Source organism: Doryrhamphus excisus, linkage group LG12 (assembly GCF_037039965.1).
Source record: "Doryrhamphus excisus strain RoL-2023G ecotype Guam linkage group LG12, RoL_Dexc_Guam_v1.1, whole genome shotgun sequence".
NCBI lineage: Eukaryota > Metazoa > Chordata > Actinopteri > Syngnathiformes > Syngnathidae > Doryrhamphus > Doryrhamphus excisus.
This window is the reverse complement of record NC_136368.1, coordinates 15,489,253-15,509,202: the sequence shown is the minus strand read 5'-3', so window position 1 is coordinate 15,509,202 and position 19,950 is coordinate 15,489,253. Positions and strand designations below refer to the sequence as shown.

The 19,950-nt window shown below is 45.5% G+C and overlaps 1 protein-coding gene across 2 annotated transcripts in view; it reads right to left on the bottom strand.

The window, feature by feature from the left end:
• The window catches only part of LOC131135587 (cyclic AMP receptor 1), a 75,205-nt gene that overhangs the window by 11,937 nt on the left and 43,318 nt on the right, over window positions 1-19,950 (bottom strand). For both annotated transcript variants that reach the window (XM_058081672.2, XM_058081676.2), the window contains one exon: window positions 16,909-16,991. In XM_058081672.2, the coding sequence (XP_057937655.1) occupies window positions 16,909-16,991 (83 nt within the window). The remainder of the gene's footprint in view (window positions 1-16,908; window positions 16,992-19,950) is intronic.

The window sequence follows — 19,950 nt, the reverse complement described above, 5'->3', positions numbered from 1 at the left end:
CTTCATATTGGCCCATGTTCACAAAAAAATCTGAAACTAAATATTTTGAGCAATCCCAAATTTCTTTCAGGGCTCACTTCCAAAGGTGCAAACCTCATTATCTGAAACTTTGGCATCGTTTAACAGGACAATATAACATTTGAACTACTACATTTATAGGTCAGAAAAGTGGGAAAAGCATAGCAAGTATCCTTTAACGATAACCACCACATTTTGTTGTAGGAATGATTAGAAAAACTGTAATTCCCAACTCAAAGTCCATGGCATATTATGAATGACCTTGTGAGAGTATGCTCTTAAAGTCTGTTTTGCATCTTTTCCATAGGTCAGCCCTAGTTTTACTTTGTCACGCTTGGTTAAAAACAGCTGAGGTTTTTCTCTGTCAAACCCCAAGACAGAACTGCAGGTGTGCGGCTCGGAAGATGATTATGTAGATTTGTTCGCAAATCTGCTTATAATCCTCTCTTATCCTCTTTTGCAGCAGAAGGTTGGAAGGTTTATTTTCTATTAATCTGTCCACACTTAAAAAAAAAGTTGTGATGGTAAAAAGACCTTCTTTGCCAGAGGGCTGGCATGACAAAAGTTTGGAAAACGAGGGACCTTTCTACTCCATGAACCTACCACAAGCAGACCTGTCACTAGAAAAGCGTTCTCCCCCACCCCCAAAATAAATGTTACATATATCTACAGACACAGCTTTGTGTTATTATGAATTGTTTGAATCAATAATTCCACTTTTTCTCACTATATTATGCTGCAAGTCACAGGCCGCAAATGGCCCCTGGACCTCACTTTGGACACACTTACTTTTATGGCTCTTCATATGGGAATGTGATGTCAAATCTGTGAACAACCACAACTCCATCCATCCATTTTCTATGCCGCTTATTCTGACTAGGGTTGCGGGTATGCTGGAACCTATCCCAGCTGCCTTTGGGCGAGAGGCGGGATATACCCACGATTGGTGGCTAGCAAAGACTCATCAACGATTTAGCTTGTTAGCATCCTTTGTCACCAGTGAACAATTACAAAAAAAAGAAGGCGAGTGGAGAAGGAAGGCAACTGGAACTAATTGATGCGTTACAACAGACACAGTTATTGCAAATGTTGATACGAAATTCACAAAGTTAACATAGATTGGCTAAATTAGTTGTATACACTCAGGAAGTAATGTACTGCAAACCAACCAATCAGTAAACACACAAGAGGGGTTTCAGGGGAAGGTGCATGTAAGCCTGTAGCGTACACTGGAAGTATAATTTCAGACACTGAACCCAAAACTAAACAAAATGCGTACCTGGAGAGCAGCGATGCATATAATTGCATTCAATGGTCAAATTGTGTGCAGAGTACAAAAAATGAGTATATGTTGGCAGGTCTGCTTAAGGGCCGAAAGCGTCACAATATAAAAGTCTCATTAAATATGGGCGTTGCAACGACGGACGCGGGCCGTCTAACAGCTGTATCTCTGAGGAGCACAGCAGCTGCTGCTCACATTCATTTCACTTCCCATTAAAGGTGAAATAAATCAGAAAGTCCCTGCACGACCTCTTTGGCGCTGCAGGACACACACACGAGTCCACACACACACACCCACACACACACACAGAAAGGTCTGTGCGTGCGAGGTCACATGCTTCGAGGATGTCAGGTGGAGTGGAAAGGCGGCGAATGTGCATTTTGTGTGTGCGCGCATCTCTTAGCGAGCTGCCGTGTGTGTGCTTGTGTGTGTGTGTGTGTGTGTGTGTGCATGTGTGTGTGAAGGGGGCTATTTCTGGCATCTCATTTTTTTTCCCCCCTCCTGCTGCCGCAAAGAAACGCGATCGGCGTCCGGGAAACGAGAGCTGGCAGCAAGCAATCATCTGCCTGCCACACGCACATTCACACGTGCGCGGACACACACACACACACACACACACACACACACACACGCAGACACGCACACATGCACACACATGAATGAGCGCGGCACCGAGCAACATGCACCATGGCAACGGAACAGCCGCAATTAGAGGCAAAGAGCCTTTACCCTCCATTGAGGGAGAGCGAAATGAAAGGAAGAAAGCACGGGCAAGGGAGAGACAGAAAAAGAGAGAGACATGGGTGGGTTTGGAGTGTGGTGGGGGGGCGATTGTGGAAGATGCATGTCAGAGAAACAGCCCTGAATAAGGGGGGTGGGGGGTGGAAGAGGAAGAACACAGTAAAGAGGTGAGAATGTGCAAGAGCGAGGCAGCGAAAAGGAGAACGAGGGCCCTTAGCGAGAGGAGAGGGGGAGGTTAGTGGGGGTGAGGCCCGGTGGGGTGGGGTGAAAGAGAAGGGTGACGTGGCGAGGGAGGACGAAAGAGGCGAGATATCAAGAAAGACAGATAGCAAGACACGAGCGAGACAAACCGGGAGATTACGGTCGCAATGCGATAGATGGGTAAGGAGGGGAGGTGGTTACGTCGTGTGTGTGTGTGTGTGTGTGTGTCTGGGTGCGCTGCTTCTCTCATGAGCGCTGCGCTAATGAAAGATGAATGAGGGAGGGCGGGAAGTGTGTCTGCGGCCGATGCCTGGCTGGGCTCGAGTGTGTGTGTGTGTGTGTGTGTGTGTGTGTGTGTGTGTGTGCGCAGTGAAGCGAGCCTCACACTCGGCCTGGCAGGTGTCGGGACAACGAAGACCATGCAGTGCACACCAGAGGTCGGCCTGGCCGGCAGCGATCAACAAATGCCACCTTTTAATCAGGCCCAGAAGTCAAATCGCTGCGACCGTGAGCTACTTATTTGACAAGCGCTTCATAGGTCGTATTCCGTCTCTTGCCACGTCTGTCTGCATCAAATCCAATATCCCGCCCTGCCAGTCTGACCGTCATCCAGTCATTGCTTGCCCCTCTTTTGGATCTGCCTTGAACGCCACCCCGTTGACAGCAAGCATTTTTTGAATGCATTCCACTTCTGACACCAATTTCAATGTAGCTTTAAAACTTGATTACATACCTAAAAAAGGATCAGTATTGGTTTATGATGGTTTCTTTTGATGTCTGAAAAGCCCTGTTTCCTCGCATCAGTACAGTTTGCTTCATTTTTTTGTGCATTAACGGTAATGCATAACCGAACAACTAACCATCCCTCTTCTGACACCAATTGCCATGTACCCAACGGTGGTTTTATCTCCTTCAGATTTGTCAATGTCTTCAGTCCAATCCAATCCAATCCACTTTATTTATATAGCACATTTTATAAAGTTTTCCAAAGTTTCCAAAGTGCTGCACAGACTAGTAAAATTAAAAAGTAATAATCCAAAACTAAAAGATAATTTAAGAAATAAAATAGTAAAATAGATATTAAAATATTAAAAACAAGAAACAAGTATAAAAAATAAAACCAATTACAATAAAAACAAAGAACTAAAAGACACAGGACCATATGACTCCGAGTTAAAAGCCAGAGAATAAAAGTGGGTTTTAAGACGAGACTTAAAGCTTTCGATGTTGGGGGCCTTTTTTTACTTGGGAGGGGAGAGAGTTCCATAGTTTGGGGCCAACCACAGAAAAGGCTCGGTCCCCCCTGGTCTTAAGTCTCGTCTTAGGCACCACAAGTTGGAGCTGGCTCTCAGACCTCAGTGACCGCGCTGGAGAGTAAATTTGGATGAGGTCCGAGATGTATTTGGGGGCCAGCCCATTCAACGCCTTAAAAACAAACAATAAAATCTTCAGTGCCCTGTTTATGCAAAGGAGTAGGGTTTCCTTCATTATTTGGAGCAATTGCAGATACTATCACGACTAACTACAGGTATTCCACTTCTGACACCAACTTCATAACGTCATAAACCCTGAAACCACAATTAGACTTAGTTTTCAAATAGTGTAAGAGGTCCAATTAATACAGATTTGCGTCACTTTTAAGTATCGGTTGACAAAGAATCATCACTTCTACTCAGGATTGGAAAAGGAAGAACAAGATTACATTTTAAATAAACGACACCCACAGTGGTGAGGTATGGTAATGGAAGGATGGTAATTAGACACAATGTAGTCTGTTGATTGGTTGGCAGAATTGTCACTTCTTTGTGACATTAAAACGGGGAGAACATGTAAATTCTATGACAAAAAGACAGCGAATTAAAGGATTTGTCATTACAGATTGCACATTGGTAAGCTGAGCCAAACCTTATTTCTCGATGAAAACACGTATAAAAACGTTCTTTGCAGCGTCCACTGCAAATGGGGAGGCCGCTTGTTGCATGAGAGGCTCCTTCCTGAGACTCAAAGGCGGCCAAGACAGTCATCCTGACTCTGATTGCACTTCCTCTTCTCATCATCTGACTTGCTTTTTTTTCTCCCCTCTTTCACTCCAGGCGAATCACGGTTCAAAGTGCCAAAACAAGGCCCTTGTGGTGCCCGCAGTGCTGCTTTTAAGAGACAACCTGACCTCTGGGAATGAAAGGGTCTTTTCTTCTGCAAGGCATGTCAACTCTTGACTCTCCCTTCCTGACTTCCGTGACTCCTTCACAACACGAATAGAATACGTTTTACAACATGTAATGTTTCTGAAGAAATATGATTCCCAACCTCTACTTTCGAACAGGACATGTTTATTTTAACAGGACTTCATTTGTTACACCTGATTAACTGCCACACAAAAACGACTCTCTCATCTGCTATGAACCGGTCCGCAAAGAATAGGAAATTGAGACTACAATTAGCCCGAACTAATAGAAGATTGGAAAAAAACAACTTGAGTCAAGGGACAAGATAGGCACATTATTGTCAACAGCGAGCATTGTTAAAACTGGGGGTCTAATTCCAACAAGGTGGATTCAATTCAATAAAGCTTCCAATCGCAGCAATCCACAAATTCAAAAGGTAAACAATCCAAATGGAGCGCTTTTTAAGATATTCAACAATATACAACATGACCTTTGATAATGAGGCTAAAAAAACGCCTCAAAGCTACCATGAGACACCATAACATCCGCAAGTATGGGACCTCTGATGAAAGGGAAGACTTGTTTCAGGATAAAAAAAAAAAAAATAGTTTTTTTCTTGACGTTCTCTTTTTTTGGTACCAAAGAGGAGAATTCTTTCTGGTCACGTCCTCTTAGGGAACACGTGCAGCCGTTCAATAGCCGTGTCCAAATTCAGGATGTGCATCCTTCACAGTGTGAATTTGTGGGACAAATGTGTCCTATCTTGAAGTGTTCATCAAGAATATCCTTCATAAGACTTCCATATCGCAAGATCCTTTGCATGCCCAGCTTTGATAATTATTTCTACATGGCGGTACTACGTGGACTGAAGGGCTACTTTAAACTACTTTGACTTTTATTTTTAATAAACTGAAAAAAGTAATAAACTAAAGTAGTAACTAAAGTAATCATTCACAAACAAGCAAGTAGAATTTTTTTTTTTTTTACCTGTTTTACCTTTTTTTTTATCTGCCACAAAACAATGGACGAATCAAATGCTGAACGGAAACCAATTTTCAAAGACATATGGACATGCTTTGTCGCTTACATCACATATATGACCACAATTACTCGACTGAGGAATGCCTGACCTGAGCCCTCACTTTCCCTTCTCTTTTTTTTGTATGCCATTGTTTTACGAAGCGTATTGCATTTCCGTTGTTTGTTATTTCTATGCTATGGGAGTTACTTTTCTGTTCATAGCATTGTACGTCGCTTTAAAACCAATGAAAACATTAATGCGGTTTCATCATCGCTCCCTCACTCTCACTCGTTTTTTAAAAAAAATTAAGCCGCGAACACCAACGAAGAAAAAGCCGGCAAGCATAAGTGATAAAGAAGTAGCTAAAAAGTTTGAATTAACTTAAAAACATAAAAAAGTCCAAGCGTAATAAAAATGATTCTGGTTGGCACCCTAACTTAAACCAACTTTTATGACCCATCGGAATCCACAATCGTTTGGAACTGGACTTAAAACGAGGAATCAAAATCGTTCATAATATTGTTATGGTGAAAAATATATGGTTTAATGTTGATTATCTGTGAGCAGAGGATAAAACTGCCATGGATGGCTTCTCTTCCAGCAACACACAAAAAATTTACAAACCCGACGACCATACTGCAAGAAGGATGACGATGTGAGAGTGACGGAACCAAAAACTTTTCCGAAGGATAGACCGTCCCAATGGACCCTTTGGACAGATTAGAATTGTCAGAATTGGAATTAAGTACTCGGATGGAACCTGGGTGGGACAGGCAGCCGCTCCCAGAAGGGGCCGATATTCGGTCAGGGATTTTCCGTGGTGGTTTTCTGTGGTGTCAGAAATGGGATGGTCGTAGCTATAAAGTAAGGTCAGTGTATGGGGTTTCAAATCCAAACCACAATATAATATATGGTGGGTTCAAATAAAACTGTGTGCACTACTTTTTCAGAATTCAGTGACAAATGGTGTCAGAAGTGGGATGGTCAGCTGTGAGATAAGGTTTTTTTCCAATCCAAGAAACAATAAATTCTGAGTTCGAACTTAGGTTTGAACTACTCCTTATAGTTGAATGGTGTCAGAAGTGGGATAGTTCGCTGTGATGAAAGGTTTGTCAATCCAAAAGACAGTAAATGGTGGGTTCCATATTGGATTGAGGGCACTTTGAGTTTTGTGAAAATGGGTGGGAGGCATTGCAACCTAAACAAAAAAATGTCCCGGGTCCCTGAACGCAACACCCATTGTCTACACTGAATCTTTTCAAGGTGCCTGATTTATGTCGAGTTCTTAGCGTGTGTCCAGCCTGTACAACCATGGGCTAGGATTCTGAGTGTTTATGCACGTGAGTGTAGCCTTGTGCCCGTCCGTGCTTCAATATGTCTGCGAGCTGAAATGCGAGAGAGAAAGAGAGAGAGAGGAGGGAGGTAGAGCAGATGATAGAGTAGGCTTTAGCGATTCCCCGGAGTGTGAGGCGGCGTTTACGGCACTCTCAGAGCAGCCAGAGTGATGAATATTTAAAGACGTGCCTGAAAGCGCGGTGGGGAAGGGGTTGGTGGTGGTGGAGTGGATGCTATAGCGGACTGTGTGTGTGCGCGTGCATGCGCACGTTTGCTTGCATCTCACACAAAAGTATGTGCAAGTCCACAAGGCTATCTCATCTTTGCATGCATATTCCCTTTACATGTACATGCCTTTATGTACACGTATGTATAGAACATATAATATATCCATCGTTTATTTTCTGTATAAAAATTACCATCATGCATCAGCATGGATGCATTCAAGTGCAATATAAAAGTTTTTATACGTTCATTCTCATTCTGCCCACACAAACTCGCCTATTTGTGTGTGCCCAGACTGGGCATGGCCGCCCCCCTCCCCTTCCATCTCCCCACCACCCCCCCTGCCCAGTAGGTGCATGCTTTTTCACTCAGCCCCGCAGGCCAGCTCCGTCTCGCTAAATGGGGATGAATAGCCGAACGTTACCGCCGCTCAACGGGGGGAGACGGATAGCTACAGGGCGCTCCTGTTACACACCAACCGCTACCTGACACGCTACATCAAGCGTACATGCACAGACGCTCCACACACAAGGGCTGCAGCTAAAATGTCATTATTATCATTATCTAGGAAATTGGTTGGCATTTTGGGACATTTTTATCATTTAATTGTCAGATAATTGAGTGTATTCTGAAATGTATGGTTGGAGACGACTACAATGCATCCCACCAGGCATTCTTCAACAATTTTGATATTATATAGGTTTATGTTTCATAACAGTTGTACAAATAACCATAAAAGAATTTCATTTTTTTTGCTTTCTTGAAAAGTTTTACATCCAGACTCCAAAATTGTCAAAATAATTTCCTGCGGCGCACGGTGAATGAGTCGTTAGAGCGCAGCTAGGAGACCTGAGTTCGATTCCACCCTCGGGCATCTCTGTGTGGAGTTTGCATGTTCTCCCCATGCATGCATGGGTTTTCTCCGGGTACTCCGGTTTCCTCCCACATTCCAAAAACATGCTAGGTTAATTGGCGACTCCAAATTGTCCATAGGTATGAATGTGAGTGTGAATGGTTGTTTGTCTATATGTGCCCTGTGATTGGCTGGCGACCAGTCCAGGGTGTGCCACGCCTCTCGTCTGTGACCAACCACAGCAGAGTGGGCGTGCCAGGAGGCGGGCAATGGGTGGAATACATTAAAACAGACTGTTTTCGCAGGAAGCAAAAAAATCCAAAGAAATACAGCTGAATAGGTGCAGATTCTGGAAGAACGAGAAAGCTTTCCGTGTTGGTTATCATGTGTAAACTGCTCTACAGGATTCCACAACTCAATACAAAGGGCTGAAAACTTAGCATAATAGCTCCCCTTTAAATGGCTCCAGTGTCCCGTCAATTTTGTTTTGAATGTGCCATATGGTAGAATGGACACGTTTTCGTATCCTAAAATGTTTGTTTTAGATGTTCATTAATTCATTTTCAGTACCGCTTATCCTCTGTCTGTCTGAGAGGCGGGGTACACCCTGGACTGGTCACTAGCCAATCACAGGGCGCATATAGACAAACAACCATGGCAACGACATGGCTCTTGGCAGTGGAAAAATAAAATGGCTAATGGAGGCACGCAAGTTAAACTAACCATGTTGTTTTTGGTTGAAAAAAGGTAGACTAATGGTGTGACTAATGGTGTCAGAAGTGGGATCAATAATTGTGTTTTAAGTGTAGGTTAAATGGTGCCTACATTAATAATATGCAGAGGACTGACACACGTGCCCCCAACCCCATGATGCCAGATGTGGGATTGTCAATTTTTTGGCATATTTTCAACGACCCCTATATTAATAGGCAGGGAATTCTGACTGGATCGTTGAAAACCAGAGTTTGGGAATCACAATTGCAGATCAAAGTGTCGTACTGAAGTCCAAAAACAAAACAGCAAAATACATCATTGGGCTTCAAAATGTTTTTTTTGTTTTTATCGTTGTTCAATCACTCATTGTGAAATGAATGTAAACAAACATACAAAGACTTGCATCTGACACGCTTGCTCGTTAAAGTAAATACAGAAAATACACCAAAAGAGGCCATAGAATACAAAACCTGCAAAAGTTATTCCGAGAGGCAGCGAAGAGAGCAAAGGAAAAAAGAGGGAGAAAAAGAACGAAAGAACACATCCTGGGATGCAAAATACAAAATACAGCCAGATAAGCGTTAATGTATCCCGACTGCTACTACCCCCCACCACTACTACCCCCATCTTCCCTCCAGTTAGGCGCTCTCTTCCTTTCTTCCTCCCTCCATCCTCGCATCCTCCCCTCCTCCTCCTCCTCCCACTCCCCGTTCTCTTTGAGGGATGAATAATAACTGCTGCTCTGAGATTTCCTTCCTCGTTTTTCAAAGTGCCGAACGGAGATGGGGAAGGTCTGCCTGCGCGCGGCATACACACATACACACACATGCGCGCACGCACACACACACACAGTCGCGCCGTCTTGTTTTCGCTGCTTGCCTGGAGCAGGGAAATCAGATCTCCTCCAAAGAACGGCGGGGTGGTGAGGTAGTGGAGGAGGTGATGGAAGGCAAGGGGGGGTTCAGGCCTTGTAGGGAGCCCATGGAAAAAAATCCCCCGCAAGCACATGTGGACCGACACATACACAACAAGACAAAAACAACAAACAAACATCGAGGCACGCCGGGAACAACGAGCAGGATGGCGGATCCATCCTGCGGCGACAGGGTGAACTCAAGGTTATGCAGACACATCGCCAGTTCAAGCTCCCCGCCGCCAGGACCAATCCATCCCCTCTGAAAGAAGGAGCACAACCTCAATCGCTCACAGGCAACGAGTGTGCCTGCATTGTGCCTCGCAAAACTTGCAGACAAAGCCTTACGGGAAAAAGAAAGGATGGGGGGGGGAATAGTCACAGTGTGTTTCCGCCACTACGGTACGGTTTTGAACAATAAACCCCGATCTGGGTTGTCTGCGTGGCGTGGGCGGGCTGGTGATAAACGTAGCTGGGTAAACAGCGTGACATCAAAGCCAGCCTATCCTGCCATTGAACTCAATAAAAAGGGGGAATGCAACAATGCAAACGTGAACAGATAAAAACTAGAATGTTGCATAGTCACACGTACACCTACGCTAAGGCTCAACAATCCTAAACAAAATCCTTCTCCTTCGTCATGACTCACATTCCTTGGAAACGTTTTGTTTTCAAACATCTACACAATTCGCAAAACAGATAAAGAAGGCAAGATATTATATTTCAGACCATTTTTGAACACCACATGTTAAAATTATTTTACAGTATGTGGCAGTAATGCAAAATTCCTAGTGTAAAAGTTATTTTAAAGCCTATCTGGCTTATAAAAGTAATATATAATGCACAATCTCCTGATGCATTACTAACTGCATTACCATGACCGGCATATGTAACAATGGCCCTGCTGTTCCGCCATTCTCGTTTTTTGCGGTGTTGAGGTTTAGTATGTAGGAAATTCTCTCTTTTGTGGCATTCCCTTGTGCCTTGCAAACGAGAGTTTGGGAATCGTGATTACGAAACAAAGCTGTTATTGTTCACCACAGCCCCGTCTGGCGAATCTGGTGGGGCACTGCCCCATGGTCATTCATTGAATACCTTGACTAGCAATTTATGAATCACATGGTGACTTACTAGATGTACAGTTCGTCTGGTCGTCTTTTCCAGTTTATTTTGGGTAGGTAGAAAAAAGGAGTGTGGGACCCGGCCGGGCAGGCTGAAGAAGCCACACGAGATCTCCATAAAAAAACAGCACATTTAAACATAAGGATGTTCACAAGTGCTCGACACCAGGACACTATAGGCCGCAGGTCTATAATCGACTTTGTCGTTGTATCATCAGACCTGCTCCTGCAGGTGAAGAGAGGGGTTGAGCTGTCAACTGATCACCTCCTGGTGATCAGTTGGATTAGACGGCGGGAGACTCAAACGTGTAGTGTGCTGGGAACATCTGGCAGAGTCTACCGTCCGTCAAGTCTTCAACTCTCACGTCTGGCAGAGCTTCGCCTGCATCCCGGGGGAAAACAAGGATATCAAATCCAAATGGACCGATCAGAACTGCAGCCGCGTGGCTGCAAGCCCCCAACCTTATGTTGGACACCAGAGGTCAGGGCCGCCGTCAAGCTGAAGAAGGAGTCCTATTGAGCATGGATGGCTTGTGGGACTCCTACAGCAGCTGACAGGTACCGGCAGGTCCAGCGGCACATGGCTTCAGCGGTGGTTGAGGCAAAAACTGTGAGAGGAATTTGGCTTGGCCATGGAGCATGACTTTTTGTCGGTGTTCAACAGATTCTGGTGAACCATCCGGCACCTCAGAAAGAGGTAGCAGAGCCTTGTCCACACTGTCTACAGTGGAGATGGAGCCTGCCCACCTCGACCAAGGCTATAGTCGGCCGGTGAAAGGAATACTTCCGGATCCTTCTCAATCCCACATATGACCAATCCATATGCTATAACATTCCTTCCATAGAGAAAGGGAGTCTGAGGTCTCGACCGTGCAGTTTTATCACCATGGATGAGGTACTGTATCTGGGGTAGTCAAAACACTTCCCAGACAGGGTTTTGGACCGAGCTCCTCAAGGCTCAAGATGAGGAACGTTTTGGCTAGCACATCTTTGGACCTACCGCTGGATTGGTGGAATGGGTCCCCCTTTTTAAGAAGGGTGACTGGAGGATGAGTTCCAACTACAGGGCATCACAGAAACTTTATTCCGGGGGCTGGAGAGAAAGGCACGACCGTTTGTTATAAACCTCAGCTACGTGAGGTGCAAACACTGGACCAGTACTGGAGGGTATATGGGGTTTTGCCCAACGGGTCTACATGTGCTTTGTGGACTTGAAAAAGGTTTACCGGGACTAGATTGCAGCTGATGGTAAAGCTCCTGGGATGAGACTCAGTACCTCCGAATCAGAGGCCATGGTTCTCAATTTGAAAAGGATGGACTGCACCCTCCGGGTTGCGAGTGAGGTCTTGCCGCTCGTGGGGGAGTTCAAACATCTCGGGGTCTTGTTCACAAGTCAGGGAAAGTTGGGAGCTTGAGAGTGTCTGCAGTAATGCGGTCACTGTACCAGACCATAATGGTGAAGAGAGAGATAAGCCGGAAGGCAAAGCTCTCAATTTACCCGTTGATCTATGATCCCACCCTCACCTACGACCATGAGCTTTGGGGCGTGGCCGAAAGAAGGAGATCAAGCAGCTGAAATTAGTTTCCTTTGTAGGGTGGCTGGATGGTGATACGCTAAGGAGCTTGGTCATCCAGGAGGAGCTCAGAGTAGAGCCGCTGCTCCTTCACATTGAGAGGAAACAGTTGAGGTGGCTCGGGCATCTAGTCCGGAACCCCCCCGGGTGAAGTGTCCTGGGCATGTCGAGCCGGGAGAAGGCCCCAGGGGCAGACCTCGGACATGCTGGAGTCCTTGGGGTCCTCCCAGTGGAACTGAAAGAGGTGGCCGGGTACCGGGTAGTCTGGACTTCCCTACTGACACTGTGACCTGGACCCGGATAAGCAAAAGAAATCCACCAAATGATCTTTCAAAACCTAACCAAGCCGAATACTGTTGCAACTGTGTGTGTGCTTTCACACAGCAACACAGAATTCTACAATTACAAAATAAGATGTGTGACAAACCAAGTGTGAGTGAGTATCAGGTGTTGAACTTCAAACCCCCGTCCCAGTTTACTGTTATTCCCTTTCACCGCAGTCACCATCCCACCTCTTTTACGCCTCTCACTGATTCGGAAGCCCAGCATTCCATGCCTATCCAATTGAAATAACAACACCAGCCCTTGTAGGCAGTGTGAAAGGAACGTTTCTCGTCCCCATTCTGTGTTTTTGCCTTTTACACAGAACAGTGAAAATGAAGAAAATGGTAGCTCTTTTACAAGCTGTGTGAAAGGAGCCGCCATCGAAGACCGCCGGATGACCGGGTGTCGCCCTCGAAAGCCTTCCGCTTCCGTCCAAGCTGTCTGCACTTGATGGGACGAAGGCCCGCGAAGGGCCAGCAACAACCCCAGCCGCCGCGGGAGTGTAGGCCGCCCCGGTAAAAAAGGGGCTTTTCTTTGATGTTCTTTGTTGTTATTTCCTTTGAGGTAATCTGTCAACCAATCAATCAAGCAACATTGTTTGTGGTACCATACATCAAATAGCGGGGTGCCCCACAAATCTCAGTGCTTATTTTTGTATTGTTGTTATATGTTTGACAAGAGAAACCCCCCCCAAAAATTGTCAACCACGTCATGTGTACTGTTTGGTAGTGAGGCTGCTTTTGTGAGGAGCAAAGAGTTTCCCAGCGACAAAAAAACACACGAGCGCGTTCGTCCGGGAGGAGCACTCACTCGTCAAGCGGCGACGTGCCACCGGAATCGTCGGCAGCGAGGCTTCCGAGGAGAGGGCTTATTTATGCAAACAGGCGTACAGGCGTGCACAGTAGGAATCTAGACAAGCCTTGTAAACAAACACACACCCACACTAAAAAGCACACAGGGGAGGCGATGTGAGAAGCAGACTGTGAAAACTGTAGTCGGCGTGCCCGGGCAGCTCACACACACACATGAACGCACACACACAGAGGGGGTGAGCGAGGAGGAAAAGTAGGAGCGCTTTCCCATTTCAATTCGCAACAGCTGGTGTCGAATTAACACATTTACCAGCGTGCATTTGGAACAGATTAAAATTGCTTGTGTGGCGTGTGACTGTCTGCGCATTTTATGTGTATGTGTGTGTGTGTGTGTGTGTGTGTGGCGGAAGATGAGGGCCAAAACAACAGTGTGTTTGTGTGTGGGAGTGCCTGCGTATTAACAGGATGGATCAGGCCGGGAGAAAATGGCAAAGCGAGAGAGAGAGAAAGAGAGAGAGAGGGGAGGAGAGAGGGAGCGCTCTAGCCGACAGCTTTAGCTGCTGCCCTGGGCCGTCTCTCTAAGCCCTGTTTAGGAGGCTTTGGAGCTCAGATAGAAATAATCCCCCACTCAGACACACACACACACACGCACGCACACGCACACACAGGATGGAAAAGCCGTGCGGCCGTCAAGCCAGACAAACAAGTGCACACACACACGGCAACAAGCGGCGACAGCACATTTGCCTTGACACGAAACCAAGCAGCCGCCTACGCACGCCAGCGGGGGGAGAAAAAAAAAACACACACACACACTGAGGCTGTCTTCCTGTGCGCTTGCTTCCTTCCTTCCTTCCACGCGGCAGCATCGGCACGGCACCGTGACAAACACTTTACACACTCCAGCCCCTCAGCTGAGGGGAGGGGAGGAAGGAGGGGATAGAGGAGGATATGAGCCAGGGGGAGGCAGGCGAGTAAATAGGAGATGGAGGAGGGAGGGATGGAGGGAGGGAGGCACGGAGGGGGAGGCTAACAAATTAATAGGAGCTGGGGAACGGCGGGAGGCGGTGGAAGACGACAACGAGAGAGCAATTCATTCCCGTTTTATCCCCCCGTGCGCTCTCGGGAGAAAGGCAGAGAGTGTTTGCTCAAGACAGGCGGGGAGAGAGACGGAGAGATGGGGGGGGGGATATATAAGCTTTGTGTGACGGAGGGAGGAAAAGAGATTGGCAAATTAGGACGACAAACCTGGAGCAATTCAGACAAGAGATGCCGGCAAAATTGCCACCTGTGTCTTTCACACAGAACCCAGCAAAGTGGGATATTCCCATAATTAAAGGTGCCCCATTATAAGAAATTGACTTTTTAATGAAGTTCTCACAGTAATGTGTGTCCCTAGAGCTTGTTTATGAGCACCAAAAAATAATAAAAATATGTCATGTCACTCAGTTGTTTGAGAGATGAAGCACTCAGACGGTCACTTTTAAAGGAAAAAAAATCTTCCTTCCTCGTGGATGTGATACCGATTCTGACCCACCCCTAGTTAGACCATCCTGACCCATGTATATGTCCATGTGAAAAAAAAAGGCTTCACTGCACAGCTTAAAATAAAGCCTGGGGCGCTTCAAACTATCTGTCAGTCAGCTACGGATGTCTGAGCTGCAAAAAGCTGGTTTATGCTTCTGTGTCAAGGTGGCAGTAAATGCAACGCTGGCTCATTGCTCCCCCCTTCCAAAACTTTAAGGCATGCATTTGTTTGGTATATTATTTCAATAGTTTTTAGCTAGAATTTGCTGTCTGTTTTTTTACAACTTCTGATCCAATACCAATATTACAGCCTTGAATATCGCCCCATACCGATATCAGCACAATTCATACATACTTTTATTACTGATTTTGTAAAGTGGAATGTCGGAAATGGCTTGATTAATTGATATAGTTCAAACAGAGAGAGAACAATAATCAGCAACAGTATGCAAAAAAGGGACCCACTTACTTAATATGCCGACATTCGAGGTGCTCAATTAAGCATTTAAATCTGACATCTCATCTGTTGTACTTGTACTTGACAAGTGTTGCACTTAGCTGCAATGTCATTTTCGGACTTTAACAAAAAATATAAACGGCTGCACGGTGTCCGAGTGGTTAGCGCGCAGACCTCACAGCTAGGAAACCAGGGTTCAATTCCACCCACGGCCATCTCTGTGTGGAGTTTGCATGTTGTTCTCCCCGTGTATGCGTGGGTTTTCCCCAGGTACTCCGGTTTCCTCCCACATCCCAAAAACATGCTAGGTTAATTGGCGACTCCAAATTGTCCATATAGGTATGAATGTGAGTGTGAATGGTTGTTTGTCTATATGTGCCCTGTGATTGTCTGACGACCAGTCCAGGGTCTACCCCGCCTCTCGCCCGAAGACAGCTGGGATAGGCTCCAGCACCCCCCGTGACCCTCGTGAGGAAAAACGGTAGAAAATGAATGAATGAATGAATCCGCTACACATTTTTTTGCTGATATCAGCCGAATATGCAAAATCAATAACAGATATGGACAGCCCTAGTTTCTACTGTTTTTATTATATATTGTCTTATCGTATTTGTCATTGTTTACCTCGGTTGTTTTAAACGTCCGATAGTTTTGACTTTACTTGACTTGACTTTAAAAAAAGCACTTTTAAACCGTTTAAATTCAAGCTTCAAAGAATACCCTTTCACTTAGAACTTGATTTACTGCTGCCAAATTTTTTGTCATTTCACAATTTCACACAGCCGTCGTCCCGCCTCTATGCTTTTCACACAGACCAGCGACACAGGAAAAACGCACAATTATGAGGGAGAGAAGGGAAAGTGACATTTCCGAAGGGGAAAAAAAAAGGGGGGGGGGTAATTTGGGTTTTCCACAGGATGCAGTTTGTCATCTCCATCAGCCGACAGCTTGGGGAGAGGGGTGGGGGGTGGGGGTGGGGTTCCGTAGCGGACGAATGGAATGGATGGAGAGGTTAAGGAGGGGGAGGAGAAGGGCGAGAAGGGTTGTTGGGGTGGGGTGAGATGTGGCGTCGGAGGGAAGCCTTTGAGAGACTTTGACCCTGTAATTGACCTGCGTCTCTGCCTACATCGCCGTGGCAACAAGCAGAGCCGCCGCAGCTAATCACTTAGTAACCCTGACCTGTCAATCACACCCGCTCTACATGGAAAGAGGAAGGGGGGGGTTTGATGGAGGGAGAAAGACAGAGGTAGAGGACGTGAGGGTGGGAAGTGGTGGTGGGGGTGCAGAAGTAATAACAGGGCCGAGGTTATCATTTACTGGACCTCCCGCCTCCTCCCTGCCAACCCTCGCCTGACAAAGCCCCGACTTTAAAAAAGCCAATAAAATGCTCCATGCAGCCGACACACACACACACACGCGCACACACAGAAATTTGCACGCACACAATCTTGCCTGGCCGCTACAGGGAGAGCGGTGCTTCTAAGAGTCCCGATAAGCAAGAACGAGAGAAAAAGAGGAGGCGCCGGCTAAAAGATAAGCCGACATGCAAATAAAACAAGAGAGTTGGGGGTTGGAGGAGTGGGGGTGGTTACTAATATAACACACACGGGCGTGTTTTGCCCTACCTGTTGATGAGCGGGAAGATTGACACCAGCAGGTAAACAGATGGATACCACTTCAGAGGCTTGATCTCTTCAGCCAGGGATACCTGCAAAAGAGACAATGGTTTATGGCAACAGTCTCTTTCAGACAGAGATGTCACAAAATTGCGGTATTAGTGTGGGAAAACAAAGATCTGATGCATGCATTTTACACAAAAGACCAGAGAAGTGGGATACAACTGCAACTGTGTGTGCTTTCACACAGGGAAATATCAAATATTTGTTGCAAATCAACAATTTCCATTATTCCCATCCCGCCTCTGTAGCACACCTGATACTACCACCAATGCCGGTGACACATTCTGGTGCTTCAACGTTGTCCAAACATGCTAATGTGGTCCAAATACGATGCCTTTTGTCATGTATACAAAACTTTGTAACACAAAATTTGAACAGAATAGTAATTTAAATACTTCAATAATATAATTAAAATTATAACTACATATTAAATTCAGGGTGGCACGGCAGTCTAGTGGTTAGCGCGCAGACCTCACAGCTAGGAGACCTGGGTTCAATTCCACCCTCGGCCATCTCTGTGTGGAGTTAGCATGTTCTCCCCGTGCATGCGTGGGTTTTCTCCGGGTACTCCTGTTTCCTCCCACATTCCAAAAACATGCTAGGTTAATTGGCGACTCCAAATTGTCCATAGGTATGAATGTTAGTGTGAATGGTTGTTTGTCTATATGTGCCCTGTGATTGGCTGACAACCAGTCCAGGGTGTACCCCACCTCTCGGCCGAAGACAGCTGGGATAGGCTCCAGCACCCCTGCGACCCTCGTGAGGAAAAAGCGGCAGAAAATGAATGAATGAATAATAAATTCACCAGAAGGAAACACAATTTACAACAAATGGTCATAATTATCACAGCTAAACCATTAATACTAAGGAACAAAGAAAATGCACAAAAAAACAACTGGCTTGTGTTCATACTCAAAATTCTGACGTGCAGGAATGCACCTCGCTCACCTTGACAATGATTGGTGGATAATGGGGAAGTGCCACAGAGAAATATGTGAGCGAAATGTGTGACAAAGTTTAGAAAGAGACTCAGGCTCTGGGTGCGATGAGACATGACTTGCAAATCGTTATCACTCACAAAATCACTAGAGAGCTAGCGACCTAAACGGTAGCCTTCAAGTTATTTCCTTTAAACTTAAATAGCCAAAAACTTACCACTTCCACACGGATAGGGAGGATAACTATTAACAGTTATTTAACCTTTAACGTGAACATTAATCAAACGTAATAATTTTTTCTGGGTACATGATACCATACAGCATCCATATCAAACTTGCGCGAGCCGCACTAACATTAAACTTTCATATCAAGGCGGGGGCCTCGAACTAGTGTCCTGCGGGCCACATTTGGCCCACGGGCCGCGTGTTTGGGACCCCTGCTTTAAAGCCATAACAGCCACCAATTGGTCTTGAACTGTTAATATGCATTGTGATGTATGACATTTGCTGAACGATACATATGAAGCACTACTTTTGAAGCAGCGTGATTCAGGAAGTCTGACGCAAGCGTCAAGGCTTCAGGCTCATTTTACCATCTCTAATGCCAGCTGATGACAAATGACATAGGAAGAAAAAAGGAAAGGAAGAGAAAAATAAGATGTTGCTTGAACAAAGCAACATGTGGCCGCTGATGTCAACAACATCCATACATGCATTCCAATGTCTGACAGAAACAACACCACCACCACACCGCAGCATCATAAAGTTCAGCAATGGCTTTCCTGAGAGAAGCAAGCTTGAAAGGAACACACGTCTACATCAGTCAACATCTGACAAACGCTCTGCCGACATTGCCAAGAAAACACACAACTTGACGAAGCAGGGGAAAATTCAACACACTTGAAGTGCTAACTGCAAAATCGACAAGAAGAGACCGTAGGAACCCAAGTACTTGTTGTCAATGACATCAAGAAACTGGACAAATATTGAAGACATCAGCGTGACTACAAGGAAAAGAGACACAACTCATAAAGACTTAATGCAGTTTGAAGTCATCAACATTCGACAATATTAAGCAATATAGTTCATACATCGAATGTGACTAGTATGTTCTAGTAAGTCAGTTCAACATCCAGAAATTACTCATGAATTGAATGTAAGTATGTCAACATTTTTACAAGAGTACTCAATGTCCTCACTTATCATGATTTATTTTAATAGTAATAATAATAATACATTTTATTTGTATTTCAAAATACTCAAAGACACTTTACAGAAGAATGGAGTTGAATAAAAGCAAGTAAACAGAGTAGAAGACACACCAAAATACAACATTCATTCGTTAATACACAGTTAAAACATGAGTAAGATAACATCAGTCAGATATAAAAAGTTAGACATTAAAAACAGATTTAAAGAGGTGGATTTTGAGTTGTCTTTTGAAACTGGGAAGGTCAGGGCAAGCACGGAGTGAATGGGGGCAAAGAGTTCCAGAGGGTGGGGGCAGCGATGGAGAAGGCTCTGTCTCCCTAGGTTCGGAGCTTGGTCTTACAGGGGAGTGCCAGGAGGTTGGAGTCTGAGGAGCGAAGGGGACGCGGGGGATTGTGTGGATGGAGCAGGTCTGTGAGATATGGGAGGGGTCAGATCGTGGAGGGCTTTGTAGGTGATGAGAATAATTTTGAAGTGAATGCGTTGGGGAACGGGAAGCCAGTGGAGGTTTTGGAGGACAGGGGTAATGTGTTCACGGGAGCGGGTGGAGGTGAGGAGGCGGGCAGCGGAGTTCTGAATATATTGTAGTTTGTTGAGGGTTTGGGATGGTGTACCGTAGAGAATACTGCTGCAGTAGTCGTTTCTGGTTGTGATGAATGCATGGATCAGGGATTCAGCGGCAGAGAATGTGAGTGATGGACGGAGTCGGGCTATGTTCTTAAGATGGAAAAATGCAGTCCTGGTTAACTGTTTGATGTGGGGTTCAAATGAAAGGGTGTGGTCCAAGGTTGCGGTTTTAGTTACTTTTGACATTTATTTGAACAATACAATGTACAGTAAA